The 17,563-nt window shown below is 51.1% G+C and overlaps 1 protein-coding gene across 4 annotated transcripts in view; it reads right to left on the bottom strand.

Moving 5' to 3' along the window:
* The window catches only part of LOC122372769 (protein PALS1-like), a 107,807-nt gene that overhangs the window by 17,106 nt on the left and 73,138 nt on the right, over positions 1-17,563 (bottom strand). For all 4 annotated transcript variants that reach the window (XM_043350330.1, XM_043350338.1, XM_043350346.1 and 1 more), the window contains 2 exons: positions 16,716-17,073; positions 11,016-11,205 (listed from right to left, as the gene is read on the bottom strand). In XM_043350330.1, the coding sequence (XP_043206265.1) occupies positions 11,016-11,205; positions 16,716-17,073 (548 nt within the window). The remainder of the gene's footprint in view (positions 1-11,015; positions 11,206-16,715; positions 17,074-17,563) is intronic.

The raw sequence follows: 17,563 nt of genomic DNA, 5'->3' as shown, positions 1-17,563 counted from the left end.
CAACGACAAACGGGAGCGGCACTCGGGGCGGTCAGCAGGGGTGGGAAGGGACTCGCACCACCGACGGGAGCGGCACTCGAGCGGTCAGCAGGGATGGGAAGGGACGGACGCGAGTCGCTGACCCAGGCCACGGGAACGACCCTTCGGGCGGTCAGCAGGGGTGGAATGGACCCACAGCAATGTTGGGATCAGCCCTCCAGCAGTTAGCGGGGAGGGGACGGGAAGGGCGCGAACGATTAGGTAATGGTTGCATCTGATTTGCGAACTAAGTTGCATTTATTCGGATGAGCCCGTTGGGTGTGTTAGAAGAATGATAACTTTCCAAATCTTACCTCTTGTATCTCGTTTTATGCACAACGCGTCACCCCGTCCGACCATCTGAACTAAGCAGGCTATTTCTGCTCCGGACGTTATAAAGACAAGGCTCGTTAGACCGCTCTCGACCCACAGTCGTGACATTAGACTTACTGCAGTCGAGGGTTGGGCGGCCTGGCAGGCGTCTCTGTCACAGGCTCAGAAAGTATCTACCTCAGGGTGCTGGGCGATTTTCAACGCAGATACTTTTCGAACGAACATCAGCCCCACATCTTTTGACCAGCAGCGGTGATTTCATTCATCCCCACGAGCCGACCCTCGGCCTATTCGTTGTCACGTGCGCCCATCGGCTGCAGCAGAAAACAGTGGGCGGCCGCAGGGACCGGCGCCGATGGGTGCACAGGTGTGTGAACCGTCCGTCGCCGCCATACCTCACCTCTACCCCCCCCCCCCCCCCTACACACCGGCCGGGCGGTGACGTCAGCTGACTGCTGTCCGCCCGGTCCGAGCGGAGAGAGAGACACGTGAGAGAAAGAAAGAGCCAAAAAGAGCCCGGAGCGACGGGCAGAGGAGCGGACACATCCGCAAAGACGGATGACCAGATGGATAGAGAAGCTGAGCCACAGTCAGTGAGAGACGTTCGGGTGGTATGCGCGGAAATATGCGAAACGTCCGAGGAGGATAATGTGCCTAACTAATTATTTAAACAAATGCTAAAAAAAATAAAGATCTTCATTTGAAAAACGTAGGTGCAGCAAAGCGTATAAAATGCAATGGGACGGCAAAAGAATGGACAACTGGTCACTAGAGGCACGTAAAATAAAGGTAAAGCCATTTAACCGGCGCCAGTCCAGGGGGTGGGGGTGTTTAGATTAGACACTCGCGGCTTTTCGCACATATCGCCACCGTTTTGGCACACCTTTTCATGTATCTCTTCTGCACGTGTAAAAATTTCAGACCCAGGTCACTCAAGATCAGGTCACCAGGTCACGTCATGTGACCGTTACCTCAAAAAAGTTTCAGGTAATGCACGCAGAGTGAACGATTGTTTTGAACATTCAGCGATTGATAAGAGCAACAGTGCGTGCATAACGTATATATGCCCCGGAATTTCGATAGGTATCGGTGACCTAAAGTCAGGCCAATTTTGCGACCTCTCCATTAAGTCAATAGAAGAAAATTGAAAGGTGCCTCTTTTCGACGATCGTCATTCTTAACACTGTCAGACACCGAATTCCAAGGAAAAATGATAGACTGAACCGGAAAATGGCACCCGTGATCCTTCATTATGTCCCTGAGGTCATCTCAGGTCACGGAAGGGGTGTTTTTGTTTTTCGCTAATAACTTCTGATAGAGGCGTGCTAGAGCGATGAAAACACCGTAGATGTGTTCGGCTCAACGATACGAATCGAATGATATGCAAGATGACCTTTTCCGGTCAGGTCATGATCTTGACCTGACGTCAAATTTTCAAGATGACCTTTCAAGGCCAAATTTTAGTTCATTCGACGCTTCTTGACGAGGGGAACACGATGCTGGCAAAAGTAATGTCGTGACTCTCTTGAGTCAAATGTTATGGAAGAAAACAATTTTCATCTCAGGTCATGAAAACTCAGGTCATGAAATGCCTCAATCAGTTTTTTTTTACAATAACTTTTGACAGAATTTATAAATATTTTAGGGCGCTGAATATACCTTGGATGCGCTTAGATCAACGAAAGGTACATACGGATTGACTTACATGCAACAAACATTTTCCGGTCAGGTCATGACCTTGGCCTTAGGTTATATTTTCAAAATGACCTTTTAAGTTAAATTATGGTTTATTCGACGTGTCTGGAGGAGGGGAACACGATTTTGTTAAAATCAATGTCGTGAAAGCTTTGAGTTTACAATTATTGAAGAAAAACATTTTCCGTAACATCGTTAATTTCGACAGTTTGTCCCCTTGGAGGCCAAACCGTTTATCTTACAATTTATATCAAATATGAGGACAGCCTGCGAAACGAACGTCAAAAGCACTAGCGAATGCGGCTTTCCGCGGCGCTGTAGCTGTATTTGCTCCCCAGCAATGCGCTGATTTGTCAATAATTGCCAAAATATGCAAAATTTGACATGTCGACCTCTAGTGACTTGACTTTTGGCCTGGAGTAGGTAACAGCTGATCGAAGTACTTTGTAATGATATTTTTTGTTTTTGTAGGACAAATTATGTATAAGAAAAAGCAGACTCAGACTGCAGACTTATAGCAGCAGAGCAGACTTATAGCAGCAGACTCGAAATAAGCGAACTGTCCAATTAATATGTCCCAAGTCTGCCCATTGGAAACAAACAATTTGCATTCAGCCGTAGAACAGCCGCGCACCGTGTCGCAGGACGACCGTTCACCTTTTCCAATAAGTGCATTACCGGTCCACCCGATCGGTCGTTTTCCTTGACGGCCAACGGACAGCCTTGCCGCCGCTATTGCTATTGGTTCTATTGCCTCCCTATGTATAGTCGACTACAGAATGATGCTCCACTTTTCATAGGCAATCATTTGCATGGAGTGGTAGGCTGTGCCGCATCACACGGGCTGAGTTCACAAATTATAGCTTTGTCCCAACTCCCAATGCTCACAATCGACACGCTTAATTGCGTGATAAACGGCACAACTTAGCGCTCCGGTCAACTGATAGCTTCTGAAGAGTGGAACGTCATTCTGTAGTCGACTATACGGCAGCGGCAGCCGGAAGAATCTTGCTAAGATTCAAAAGGTGATAATTGATCAACTTTGCCGCGCGTGTCGTCTCAGGAGAAGGAAGTTTAGCCATTCTGCAGACGTTCGGAGGGCGCTGGCAGGCGCGCACACAGGATTTTTGAATGGGGGGGGGCACGACCTTCGAACTGGGCCCCCCCATGCCGAAGGGCCCCCCCCCCCAAAAAAAAAAACGGCCCACGGGGTTATATTTCGGTTGGTGTTTGAAGCTTGAGCTTTTGTCAATGCATGGTAAAACAATTATTTCGGAACCAGCTTAAAGGGACCCTCCCACCTTCAAAAAAGTTTATGAATTGGCATGAAAGTGATGTTGCTCGGTTCAGAAAGAGCGAAAACGAATATCTACCAAATTTCACCGAAAAATATTCACCGGTTTTCAAGATATTATACTTTTACTTTTGTTTACTTTTTGGGATCTCCGCTGTTCCTAGCGACTTTATTTGGAAGCAATAGTTTGGCAGCTGAAAGTGCAGCACTTGTTGCGCGCAAAGCAGCATATACCACCGCGTGCTACAAAACGTTTTAGTCAAACATTTAAAAATCGTTAGATATCTGCGCTGGCGTCACACATTCAGAGGGGTATTCGTATGCATTAGCCCCTCTGAATCAAAATGCTGCAATTTTGAAATTCAATATTTCCGATTTAAGGCATTTCTCGATGTTGTGAGTGCCGAAACTGGTAATTGTGAGCCAGGGACCCCATTTTGGCTATCTCAACTCAAATCTAATGTTAAGGTGGGAGGGTCCCTTTAATTTTCAAAACATTTATATTTTTACGCTAGCATGTTTTTTTCTCAAATGCGACTCAGAGCCGGTACATATACCTAATCATCTAATTTATTACGTAAAACATTCCATCAATAAACATTTTTGCAAGTCCTTCAGAAATCAGCCCCGGGCAGCGACATTTAACTGCCGGCCGACCGACCGGCCCCGGGTGGCTGGAAGCAGGGGCCGGTCACTGTTTGGCCCGGATGTGTAGGAGCGGGAGCAGCACTCCTTTTTCACGTATATTCGCATATTCTTTTAGGCACATCGAAATGAAATGTCATTATATCTCATACGATGCGGGATCACAGACTAGGGATCCAGCTTATAACTTATATTTAATGTTTAACCGATGAATGAAATCAACAGGACTATGTACGATGCATGTCGGACACGTACCCAGAATTTCGCCCAAGAGGGGGTCACCTGCTGGTCACCTGACCCCGGGCCCGCGAGTCACCCGGGGGCCCGGGGTCAGCTCAGGCAAGGATGTATCCAGGACCTTTCGATAGGAGGAGGGAGGCACGGTGGGTCCAGTCTCACTGGCAGACGGGTCTCTTTAAAACGGTCTTTGCATGAGAAAATGTGGAAAATTGGCAAGTAAAAGTATCATTTATGCCCGAGGAGTGTGCCTAATGTACACTAATGCCTAATGTACATGGTACTCGTATTTTACGAGCGAGCGAAGCGAGCGAGCTCCTCAGAGTCACCGGTGTGTGGCGCGCTCAGAGGTGCCAGTGAAAGGCCGTCAGATGCGCTGGTGTTGGGTCCTCACAGGCGCCGTTGCGGGGTCTTAGGGCTTAGAAACACTGGTGGGGCCATCATTGGCATGTGTGTGGCCCTGCAAAATGGCCTACAAGTGGAAAGTGGCCCTTCATAGGCTGGCAAGGACACTCAGAGCCTAGTAAGAGGCCCTCAGAGTCACTGGTACGTGGCCCTCAGAGGCGCCGGTGTGGGGACTCTCAGAGCCGCCGATGTAGGCCCTTAAGATGCGCTGGTGGGGGGTCCCTTGGAGGTGGCGCGAGGGGCCTCGCAGTTGCCGTTGTGGGTGCCTTTAGAAACACTGGCGTGGGACGTGTGTCTATCACAGACGGATGTGGAGCCATAGCAGCCAATCCCTCGTTGGCCGTTACTAGGGCCCTGAGCGGCCGGCGAGGTCTCTCAGAAACCGGCATTGGGCCTTTATGAAGATAATTGTAGCTACATAGGAGCCAATAACGTGCCCCCACAAGCCCTGTGGTGTCCTTCCGAGTTGAAGTGCGGCCAGCGCGAACCCTCTGCTACCAACTGGCACCACAGGACCCCTCGGTTTCGAAGAAACCCTAAACCCGAGAACGGGCACGTACCCCCTCGCTCCCTTGCTATGTCACTGAATCCAAGTGATCAGGGACCCTTAAGGTAATCAGGGGCGTTTCAGATGACCAGAGGTTTTCAATTGATCAGGGGCCCACCAGGTGACCATGGGCCCCTCTGGTAACCAGGCCTTAAGGGGCCCTCAGATGACCTCAAAGGGCTCTCAGATGGCCTTAAAGGGCCCTCAGATGGCCTCAAGTAATCAGGGATCCCATCAATAACCAGGGCCCCTCAGTAAACGGGGGCCACTCAGGTAACTGTAGGAGTCCCGCAGATAACCAGGGGCGGCAAGGTTTCTCAGGTCCGTTTTTGACAAGGCTCTTATTGACTCAGGTGCAAGCCCTTTGCCATCAGCAGCCGGGTCCTTTCAAGCCTTTTGAGGGCCGTTTAACGTCACTTGAGTTCCCATTGAGGCCTTCTAAGGGCCCTTTGAGCAGTCAAGGGGTCTTTGAGGCCTTTTGAGGGCCTCTTGACGTCAGCTGAGGACCGTTGGACGTCAGCTGAGGACCGTTTTTGGGCCTTCTGATGGCCATTAGACGCCAATGGATGACCCTCTGATACCAACTGGGGCCCTCTGACACCAGCTAAGGGCCCTTTAAGTTTGACGCTAGCTCAGGGCCCTCTGACATCAGCTGGGGCCCTCTGACGCTAGCTCAAGACCCTTTGACGCTCTTTAAGGCCTTCTGAGGGCCCTTTGGGGCTTTCTAAGGGCCCCTTGAGGCTTTTTGAGGGCCGCTTGACGCCAACTGAGGACCGCTGGACTCCAGCTGAGGATCGTTTGAGGCCTTCTGATGGCCATTTGGCGCCAGCTGAGGGCCATCTGGCACCAGCTGGCGTTTGACGTTAGCTAAGGGCCCTTTGAGGCCATCTGAGGACCCTTTAAGGCCATCTGAGAGCCCTTTGAGGTCATCTGAGGGCCCTTAAGGCCAGCTGGGGCCCTTCGAGGCCATCTGAGGGCCTTTTGACACCATCTAAGGGCCTTTTGACACCAGATGAGGGCCCTATGACGCTAACTGAGGGCCCTTTGAGGTCATCTGAGGGCCCTTCGAGGCCATCTCAGGGCCTTTCGAGACCATCTGAGGGCCCTTTAAGGCCATTTGAGGGCCCTTTGTACACGGTCTTCGGTGGTCTAAGGATTAGTTAGAGGCCCATTTGAGGCGGCCTTCGGCCGCCTCAAATGGGCCCCTATTCCTTCGGGCTGGGCCCCCCAACTCGAATGGGGGGGGCACAGGCCCGTGTGCCCCCCCCCCTTGTGTGCGCCCTCGGGCGCTGGGATGGCTCGATGCAAAGGATCTATTCAAATATCATATGCCCGCATTACTCCACAAAATTATCAAATACGATGCACCAGTGTCGCTTTCATCCTTTATCCAAACAAACCGTGAGACACGAGTTCGGAGCACTCGCCATGGTGACGACCTGCGACTCAGGACGGAGGCTGGGAGGCGCCAATTTCTGTACTGTGGCCCGATGCTATACAACCAACTGCCAGCTGAAATGCGTACGATGTCATTTGGTCGTTTTAATTATGCTATCAGGCAAGGGATAAATACGCAACATAAATACGCAACATTAGTAATGCACTGCAATGGTCAGTTTTATCATATTCTTGATTATTTTTATCGTTTTTATCAATGTTAGTTCGTACCGCGTCTGTGACGTGTGGAGCAGTCCCATCATTGTATCATGTGTTTTACCATTGACTCTAGGCAAGAAAAAGCCACATCTGCGTGGATTTGCCTGAATAAACGGTATTGTTGTTGGTAAAGCGAAAACGTTTTAAACTGCAGATATAGGTGCTGTTTTCTGACTTAACCTTCGCCCCAGTGGGGGGGGGGGCATATGTTACCACCCTGTCGCGTTTTTTTGCGTGTGAATAAAAAACCGCGGCGCGTAGCGCCGCGCCGCTTGGGTTAGCTTTTGGTACATCAATTTTGGACAATGTGTGAAATTTTTGACCCCAGGTCATGTCAGGTCAGGTCACCAGATCAAATTAACTGACCAAGCCTAAAAAAAAGTTTGCAATCATGTCCAGCCTTAAGTGTTTGTCAGAAAGGTTTGAAACTTGGTGGATTGCATGCTGTTATGGGCGCCTACAATTTGTATATCTCGGATTTTTTATATCCGTGACCTAAGGTCAGGTCAGTGGCGTGACCTTTCCATTACAAGTCAATGGAGAAAACTGAAAATGCCTCTAGATCCGTGTGTACGCATAGGAACAGTCCAAATATTTCAGAATCACAATGATTTAGTCCACTCGTGATGACCAAGGTGTCATTTTTGCTGATAGCCTCTAGAAAGGTCATCCGAGGTCATTTGAGGCTACAAACAGTTTTTTGCCAATAACTCGCGATTGGAAAGAGATAGAACGCTGGGGATGGTCTCATTGTGTTTGTCTTGTTAAGACGCATCGACTGATATGCAACATGACCTTTTCCGGTCAGGTCATGACCTTGACCTGAGGTCAAATTTTCAAGTTGACCTTTCAAGGTCAAAGTATAGTTCATTCGACGCGTCTCGGCGAGGGGAACACGATTCTGGCAATAGAAATGTCGTGGCGTTTTGTAGTCGAAAGTTATTGTCGAAAAACACTTTTCGTAAAAACAGCTATTTTTGGAGTTTTTGCCCTCTGGAGGCTAAACCGTTGACCTGAGGTCAATATTGATAATGACCTTTTCAAAAGAAGAGTTCAAAAGCTATCGATTGCTTTTCCATGCGTTTTTCTAGCTACCATAGTTCCTGTGATAGCGGCATGTTTTCTGAAAAATATAATGACAATTGGCAAATTTTGACCTTTGATGACCTCTGGTGACCCCAATATTGCTCTAAGGTGAAAAATGACTGAAATACTTTCAAACGTACGCATTGAGAGCTATCGACTGCTTTTTACCGCGTCATTCTAGCCCTCTTAGTTTTTGAGTTAGAGGTGTGTGGTAACATATGCCCCCCCCCCCCCCCACTAGGGCGAAGTTGGCTGAGACCGCCACTGGGGCGCGGGATAAACGGTATTGTTGTTGGTAAAGCGAAAACGTTTTAAACTGCAGATATAGGTGCTGTTTTCTGACAAACGACCACAATTTCCACTTTTGAGGAGGCCCCAGAGGCGAAGAGGAGGCCCTCTTATGAAGAGGCCCCCTAATTCGGCTTGCCACCCCTGGCAAAAATCCGTGGCGCCGCCCCTGTGGTTCTATAGACACATTAGCGTCCGCAGCGACGCACTCATCCGTCCCGGGCTCTTTCACGTCAAAAGCTCGATTGATTGCTGACCACTCGTACCGTTTGTTGTTCGCGGTTTGTCGCAGCGTCGAGCCGGGCCGGGGACAGACTCCGCACCACACTGTCAGTGGCCCCAGCCGGGCACAGAACCGGTTCAGCTGGAGGCCAGGGCGGCCCGCGGGGGAGGCGGGGCGGGAGGCGGGGGGGGGGGGGCTCTGACGAGCTGGACGGTCCCGTGCCAGGCGACTTATGAACGGAACGCCAAATTGCACACCAACGCGACAGCGGAGACAAAACTCTGGGCCTTGGACGCGGCGCCGGCCACGGTCGACGAGAGCGGCAGGGGCGCCTCATCAGAAATGTAATGGTGACCGCTCCGGAGCGGCGAAATATGGGTCTGGGACGGCCGCTCAACCGCCGAGTGAATCGCGTGTCCTCCCCCATGAACCTCCGACCACAGCACGGTAGGATGAACGTATTCTGAATTCCAGACCATGCAGCTGCTACAGCAGCCGCCAGTCACTCGAGCCGACTTGAAATTAATTGGGTCTCCATAAATGGGTTTAACCACAAGACATCTATGACTAAGACGACATGTTTTCACACTCCATAAGAAACGTTTTATCGTACCTACCTACTATGCATTTCAGACCCCATGAGACCCTGTTTTTTGGCGATAATTTATTTAATATTTGTCCAATTCGCTTCAAATTTTCACAATGCATATTTCAGCTCAAGCGCCAATTTTCGCTAATATGGTCTCTTAACAAAATATCAATTGTTAGGGTACTTGTCGTTGCCTCGTAATGTTAAAATCAGCTCCGTAAATCCGTCAGTGAAGTAGAGGCTATCCGTACGTAGGCGTGACGTCACAGGCACGTGACCATTAAGCTCCGCCCTCCCGGCTGACGGAGCGGTGACCTTGGCCGGTCAGTCGGATGCGTGGAGCCGACGGGGCAGTAGCCGCCGCACCCAAGGCCGTATGCCGGACCGGGGCGGCTCGCATTGGACGTGGCTGCCTTGCGGTTGCCGTTGCAGTACTAACGATACAGCAGAAACAAGCGCTCGTAATTAGCACACTAGCCTTCGTTATTGCATTTATCGCAAATTAACCTACACCATGTCAATCAATAAAGATATGCCTACTTTAATACTAAGTTCAGGGCTAGTGACTGCATTTTTTCTTGATTGAACGTCATTAAAAAAATCGTGGATGTCAATTGACTGTGAACTGATGCAAGACGTCGGTCAGCCTACGTCAAATTTGCAAGACATGGTAAACAGTTACACCGTAGCATTTAAGAAGTGTGGTTGCAATATGAAATATATTATGCTTATGCGTATGCTTGAGATGGATTCATGTGATTGCGGTGCAACATGAACACCTTCAGAACTAACCCATTTTATAATTGGCTAGATTGAGATCACCGGTCTGACTTGACCCCAGGCTTTCGTGTTGAGCTGCAAATAATTAAAACACCTGTAAGTAAGTAACCTACTGCCTCATTATTGGAGAGCTTGAAAAGTTACTTTAGTTTCACAAAAGACGCGATTTCTTTACTAGCCTATGCGCCTGTTTCCCTTATTTTGATGTCACATTTCTACCATGCGCAGTAAATCGCACATCACATTTCTGCTCCCTTCTCAACGCTTCCCGAATTACGAACACAGCTCGTGAAGCGATGTCTTAGGCAATCGGAAGTGCTCGCGACTCATCATCTTACTCTGCTGTTTTCTGCATAGATATGACAGCGTCTTCAGAAACAGCGATTGACGCAGCCAACCATATCGATATTTTCGAGTGGTGCAGAGGCTTCGCATGATGTCATAGGTGACAGGATAGTGACACGACCTGACCATGAGATATGCGCAAGAATGTGCATTCATTCAGATATTCAGATAGTGCATGACTCAGCTCTCTGTTTAAAGTTGGTTCTGGGGAGGTGAATATCCTCATAATGAGTAAACTTCATATTCTGAGCTGGATCGGTGTTGATATACTAAGAAGGGAGAAGCGGTTAGCAAGTCCCCCAAAGGAAGAGCAAGCTTTCGCTCAGACACTTCCTGTCGATTCCATGTATGTTTCCAGTGCGCGGCCCCCGTGCGACCTCTCCGCGGTGCTGCCGCCGACTGAGCCGACATAGACCCAGCGCGGTCACGGCCAGTGGGCGGAGTTTAGTTGGGCCCGGCGCAACGTGATTGGTCAGCGCTCCCATCCAATCCGCTGCGGTAGCGAACGAGCCTCTATCCGGGTGCAAAATCTAGTTACCATTACGGGCCTATGACAAGTGCTCTAAATATTGATATTTTGTTAAGAGACCATATTGATGAAAATCGGCGCTTGAGCTGAAATGTCTGATGTCAAAATTTCAAGCCGATTAGACAAAAACTGAACAAATTATCGCCGAAAAACAGGGTCTCATGGGGTCTGAAATACATAGTAGTAAACCAAAACGAAACCGAAACACAGCGGACCGAACACGCCATGGGCATTACAACTAAAATTAACATTGCACAAATAGACACAGCAAGTCACTCATGGCTTTCCCAGTCGTGAGACAACAGACGGGGGGGGGGGGGATGCAGGCTGGTGCAGTGCACTTACCTATGCCGCCGGGCGCAGTCACGTGATCGGCATCGTGCGCATGCGCGTCATAGCCGTTGTTGACAAAGCCGGTGGGTGCGGGCTTGTGCTCGAGGCGTTTCATTTTCTCGCTACCTCGCAGCGACGAGCGCAGGAACTCCTCCTCCTTGGAGCGTTTGTCGCGCATCTCACGGTCTCGCCGGATGTCCTCCTGGAATTTGTGCATGGTGTCACTGATCGAGGATTACGGTCACTGGTCCTATGGTCACTGTCCGATCACTACCGAGGTCACTGTCAGGTCACTATCACCAGCGCTGGGTCACTGCCGAGGCGCCCGGTCACCGCCGCCGGTCGCCATGATCCTTCTCGTGACCTCCTCTGACAGCCGAGGACTAGCGTGCACAGCTCCGCGAGCCGCCGCCATCGACGCCCGACCGGCCGCACGTAGCTGAGTTATTCTCGGCCATAGGCGACCCCAGATCTGTATCGGATCTACCGCTCCCCGCTGAACACCAGGGGTCAGGGCGCCGCTCGTACCGCACTCCTGTGGCACTCGGCACTCAGATGGCACTCTATGAACTCGGCACTCTACCAGAAATCGTGGGACTCTCGGCACTCAGATGGCACTCATGGAGCACTCGGCACTCGAGTCAACCCAACGGTCTCGGCACACCGCGCCTCAGTCCGCCGCGCCGATCGGCTCTGTCCATGCGGTACCGAACTCCTTCACCGACTCCTTCACTGCACAGCGTGGCCGGGTCGGTGTCTAGGCAGAGGCCGAGCGAGGCGCGGCACAGCCCACACCAGCCTCCTCTGTCCGCTGCACGGGCCGGGCCGCGGCGGGGTGCTGGTGAGCGGCTCCGGCAGCGCGCACCGTCCGCGCTCCGCGTCCGCCGCCACCGCCGGCGGGCGCACCTCTGCGCGCCGCGCGCACCAAACCAGTTCTGCAGGCCGGCCGTGACGCCAGAGCCGGGCGGCGCGGCGTGCGGCGTGCGGCGTGCGGCGTGCCCAGGCCACGACCGGCGCCGCCGTGGCCGGTCGACAGTCTGCCGTCGGAGGCCCGGCCCGCGTCGTGGCCGACGGCCAGCCGCGGCGGCCGGCCCTCCCACCCCGGCGGAGGGGGGGGGGGGGGGGTCGGCCACAGCTGCCCGGCGGCATACACTAGCCAGTCGTGGTGTCGGCAGAATCAGCCGCGACAGTACATTGGCCGCACACTGCGCTGTGTTGGCGCGACTGGTGATAGCTGGCTCAGCTCAGCTCAGCTCAGCTCAGCTCAGCTCAGCTGGGTCAGCGGAGTTAGCTGAGTCAGCTGCAGAGTCAGACCGGGTGGAAAGGAGACCGAACGGGTTGAGAGTGATAGAAAAAGGAAGAAAAAGAGCGCAGGTATTGGGAGAGGCGAGGAGATTAGAGGAGAGGAGAGGAGAGGAGAGGAGAGGAGAGGAGAGGAGAGGAGAGAATATCGATGACTTGGATTTGGGGGCGTCGAAAAAAGATAATCATCTTTTTTCTCCTATTTGCTTTAATCCACTGAGGAGAGACGGAGAGAGAGAGGGAGGGAGGGAGGGAGAGAGAGAGAGAGAGAGAGAGAGAGAGAGAGAGAGAGAGAGAGAGAGAGAGAGAGAGAGAGAGAGAGAGAGAGAGAGAGAGAGAGAGAGAGAGAGAGAGAGAGAGAGAGAGAGAGAGAGAGAGAGAGAGAGAGAACCGGGTTCGCATGTATCTGGTGTATGTGTGACCGTTCAGTGAAAATAACAGCACACCTGTACCTACAAGCACAGCAGGCGGCAGCAAAACGGTGGTCTGCGCTTAAACTTAGCCTATACCGCAGATGCAGCACCAAGGTCACACGCTCATCGTCATCTAGAGAACCCAGTCCAGTTCTTCAAATTCGAGCGTTTTGTCGTTGTTCATAGCCGGCAGAGGCCATGCTGCCTCTGGCCGAGACGTTGGGTACTATGGCCCTGTCACCATAGCATAAAGGTCACTTGCGTTGGGAGCAAGCAAAGAGCGCGGGGCTCCAGGGGAAGCTCAAACCGTGCTCCTCCTGGCTGACGAGGAGCCTCACTGTCGGCCTCTTGGCGTGGCGCGCATCCTTTAGTCATGGCAGCCTGAGGCGCCATCTCAAACTGACCTTCAAATGAGCATCAGGCGGGAAGTTGGCCAGTTCTCACTTCTACAAAGCGAGAGGCAGTCGAAAAGAATGCACGCATGTACAAGTCAACCACTTCAGCCGCTTGAACAGGGTGTCTTATTGGTAAGGGACTTCCCAATCAAACTATTAGGACAATACAATTAACTGGCGCGGCGAAAAACACTGGACTGTTAACAGTGGACAGTAGGTCCCATAGGAGAGCGCACATTTTTGTGTCTAGATTCCACACGTCTGTGTCCCCTGAGATGGTCAAAACTTTCCTGATAGGAAAGCTGGGCGCAGATAGTGATGTTAGAGTTGAGAGCGTTCAAACTCGATATGACACTTACAGGTCATTTCGTGTCAGCTGCAGATGCGAGGAGCCAAACATGCTAATACAGCCAGACTTATGGCCCGAGAACACCTATGTGAGAAGGTGGCGTGGGCCGATCACAAACGCTCAAAACCGGGCCACCATCAGCCCAAGCTCCTCATCCGCATGAGATTAGCTAGTTTCAATGTTCGAGGTCTCCCCAAAACTAGTAAAAGCCTATCGTTACGCCCTGATGTTGTTGATGTATTAGAGTGCGCGGACATAGCATGTGTTCAAGAAACGTGGTATTCAAAGCAGGAGCTAGGTCACCTGAATAGTCTTCATGAAGAATTCTATGGTTTTGGTTGTGCAACAGTAGATTTTAGAGATGGTATATGCACTGGTCATCCGTCTGGTGGTGTAGCTATCCTGTTTCGGAAGTCTATGGCAGCATTTGCGAAACCTATTGACTTAGAATTAGACTGGTGCTGTGCTCTTGAGATTTCTCTGCCCACAAAACGTCTCATCGTGTTTAATGTATATATGCCATTTCAGTGTCGTGAGAATACCGATAAGTATGCTGAACAGTTAGGAGTTTTAGAAAGTATCATCAGCGACCTTAACACCACATGCTTTCTAATTTTGGGTGACTGGAATGCTGATATGAAGGATTGTCACAATAGCTTATTTGGCCCTGCCTTAGTGCAATTTTGTGATTCTAACAGCCTTCATTTATCATCACAGGCGATGTTACCTGGTGACAGTTTTACGTATGTAAGCGACGCTTGGGGTACTCAATCATGGTTGGATCATGTTGTTGCCAGTAGCGATGCACATGCTGCTATTTCTGATATGGAAATTGGCGATCAGCCCTCATTAAGTGATCATTTGCCGCTATTGCTCAAAATGGATATCACACAGCTACCAGAGATGACTGCCGTTCAAAACGATGTGCAAAGTAGCACTAAGTGGGACCAGTTATCTCCTGAATCTCTTAAGATATACTCTGATAAATGTAAGGATTTGTTAACTAGTGTTGCAACTGATGCACCAGGCATAACATGTTCTGAACCGAACTGCACTTCAGAGGAACACAGGGCAGAGTGCATAGCGCTGTACGAACAAATATGTCGCGCCCTTTTGCAGGCAGAAAATTTTGTAAACGATGCTAGGGCCAGAAAGTCTTTCAAATGTGTCCCTGGATGGAATTACTATGTTTCTGACCTGTACAAAGAATCGAAGGACCTGTATCGACTTTGGAGAGAAGCAGGGAAACCTAAGCATGGCCCAGTGTTTGATGCCTACAGCAGAGGCAGGGCCAGGTGTAAGTATGCCATTCGTTTTGTTAAGAAAAATGAAAGTGTTCTGAGACGTGAAGCAATCGCCAAAAAGTTATGTGACAATGACTGTAAATCTTTTTGGAAAGAAATAAGATCGCTGAGTAACAGTAGTACTCCCCTACCATCAGTGATTGATGGTGTGTGTGGTGAGGGTGAGATTGCTGACTTTTGGGGGAAACATTTCTCCAGCCTTCTCAATTCGATGCCGTCATCAGATGGTACGCTCTGGGAAGAGGACAGGGAATCTTCTGTAGGTGATATCAGAGTGTCCGAAGGCGAGATTCAGGATGCTGTCCAAAAAATGAAGTGTGGGAAAGCTAGTGGGATTGACGGTTTACAGGCCGAAAACTTGAAATATGCGGGGAAAAGTTTATCGTCAAAGTTATCCGCTTGCTTCACAGCACTACTTATGCATGGCATTCTCCCAGAATCAATGATGGCGGTGGTCCTGGTGCCGATTATCAAGGATAAAGCTGGTAAGGTCACTGCAAAAGATAACTACCGACCTGTTGCGCTAGCTAGCGTAATGAGTAAAGCGCTAGAACTAATCCTTTTGGAACGGATAGAGGACCACCTGTTGACAGCCTCCAATCAGTTTGGCTTCAAAAAGGGAATGGGAACTGACCAGTGCATATACCTCCTGAAACAGTCTATTGATCTGTACAAGTCCATGAATGGCAGTGTATTTATGTGTTTCTTGGATTCAAGCAAGGCATTCGATCGTGTACAGCATAAAAGGCTTTTCGACATTCTTCGAGATAGAGCAGTCCCAATATACATTGTTCGTGTACTTGTGTACTGGTACGCCCGTCAGGAAATGTGTGTCCGGTGGGGTGGTGCCATTTCCTTTAAATTTAGGGTATCGAACGGCGTTAGGCAGGGTGGCATATTGTCCCCATATCTGTTTAATGTGTATATGGACGGTCTGAGTTCTTTGTTAAATAGACAGAATGTAGGTTGCTGGGTAGGGGATGCGAAAATCAATCATCTGATGTACGCAGATGATGTGGTATTGTTATCACCGTCGGTTGCAGGGTTGAGCAAACTGATTTCATTGTGTGGAGAATTCGGAAAAACTTGCAATATTTTGTACAATGCAATGAAAAGTGTTGTACTGGTTTGTCGCTCTAAACACATGAAAGATTTGATATTGCCAAGGCTGTTCATTGAAGGTGTTCCTCTAAAGGAGGTTGATCATGTAAAATACTTAGGGCATATCATCAGTAATCATGCTTACTCAGATGACCTTGACATAGATCGGCAGTGTAAACAAATGTACAAACAGGGGAATGTGCTGATTCGTCGTTTTCACATGTGCTCGGTAGCAGCAAAGGCGCGTCTCTTTACAGCGTTTTGTTCATCTATGTACACTGCACACTTGTGGTCAAATTATCGCCAGTGTATGTTGCGCCGGCTGATGGTGGCTTACCATACGGTATTGAAAACTATGCTAGGCATTTCTAGGTACGAGAGTTCTTCTCACACATGTGTCGTGCACCGTGTTCCTCATTGTGCCGTTCTCATCAGACAGCGCATCTATAGCTTCATGTGCAGGCTGAGTACATGTGATAGTGAGCTGGTAAAAAAGACTGAAAATTCGAGTGTAAAATACCGTTCTCGCCTGAGGCGCCACTGGCAACAGCAACTGTACGTTCATTTTAGCACATAGCTCTGCGCGAGTGCTGAAACAGGCCCGAATGATTGTTTGTGTGACATTTGGTTGTCTTGCCACTGCACTGGCTGAAATCATCAGTATTTAAGAGTATGGACCCAGAGTCTGAAATAAAGCTTATCTATCTATCTATCTATCTATCTATACAGAGCAACACAATGGATATGGAGCTTTCCTGGCAACACAGCGATCATCCACTCTACGCTGCCACGCTCGCACCCGTTCTCCGCAAATAGGACCCGTTCCCCGCCCCGCTCCGGCCACTCACCTGGTACTTCCTGATGCGCTCCATCTGCTCCCGGCCGGGCTCCGAGTCGCGGCTGGCCGTGCTGCTCCCGCGGCTCCGGTCCAGGCTGGGCCGCGGAGCCGGCGCCGGCGGCTCCGGCCGCGGAGCCGCGCCCGAGCCGGAGCCGGAGCCGGGCCGCGGCGCCGTGCCGGTGCCGGGCGCGCGCGGCGGCGGGTAGCGTGGCGGCGTCTTGGTGCGCGCCACGAACGACTCGGGCACGTCGACAGCCATCTCTCGGTGCGGGCCGCGGTCCAGCTCGCTCATGACCGCCTCCAGCTGCAGCTGCTCCACGCTGCTGGCGCGGCTGCGCGCCCCGCTGCTCCGACTCGACTTGTGTGAGCTGCAACAGCGGCAGCGTGAGAGGAGGCGCGGCCAGCAGCCGCTCACGGAGGGGGCCATGGCGCCGCGGCCGGACGGACACTGTCAGACACCACACAGTCACCGCTGCCTGTCACTGTCACCTGCCACACGGGCTGATCAGCTCAAACAGCTGACAGTCGGCAGACGGCCTCTGCTCCCCGCAATCTCCGGAATCTGCGGCCTCCGACAGCCGAGCCAGAACGTCTCGCACATCACGGTAAAGATCACGTCACAATTAACATACACAGCTCTGCCCGGCACAGTTCCCCACTCTGACCGGGTCCGACCCCACCGGCTCCCCGCCCCACACCGTGCCCTCGAGGCGGCCCGGAGGGAGACTGCCGGTCCCGATAACATAGCTGACGGCCAGCTCACCCTGATTAGGTACTGATACAAGGCTCGCCAGTGACCGCACACAGCCTCGGCGGCGCGCCGGCAGCCGGGGCTGTGCAGTGTGACGGACAAGATAC

This window comes from Amphibalanus amphitrite, unplaced genomic scaffold (genome assembly GCF_019059575.1).
Source record: "Amphibalanus amphitrite isolate SeventyFive unplaced genomic scaffold, NRLGWU_Aamphi_draft 000037F_arrow, whole genome shotgun sequence".
In the NCBI taxonomy this organism is placed as follows: Eukaryota; Metazoa; Arthropoda; class Thecostraca; order Balanomorpha; family Balanidae; genus Amphibalanus; species Amphibalanus amphitrite.
The sequence above is the reverse complement of the archived record's forward strand: the minus strand, read 5'-3'. Positions and strand labels throughout refer to the sequence as shown.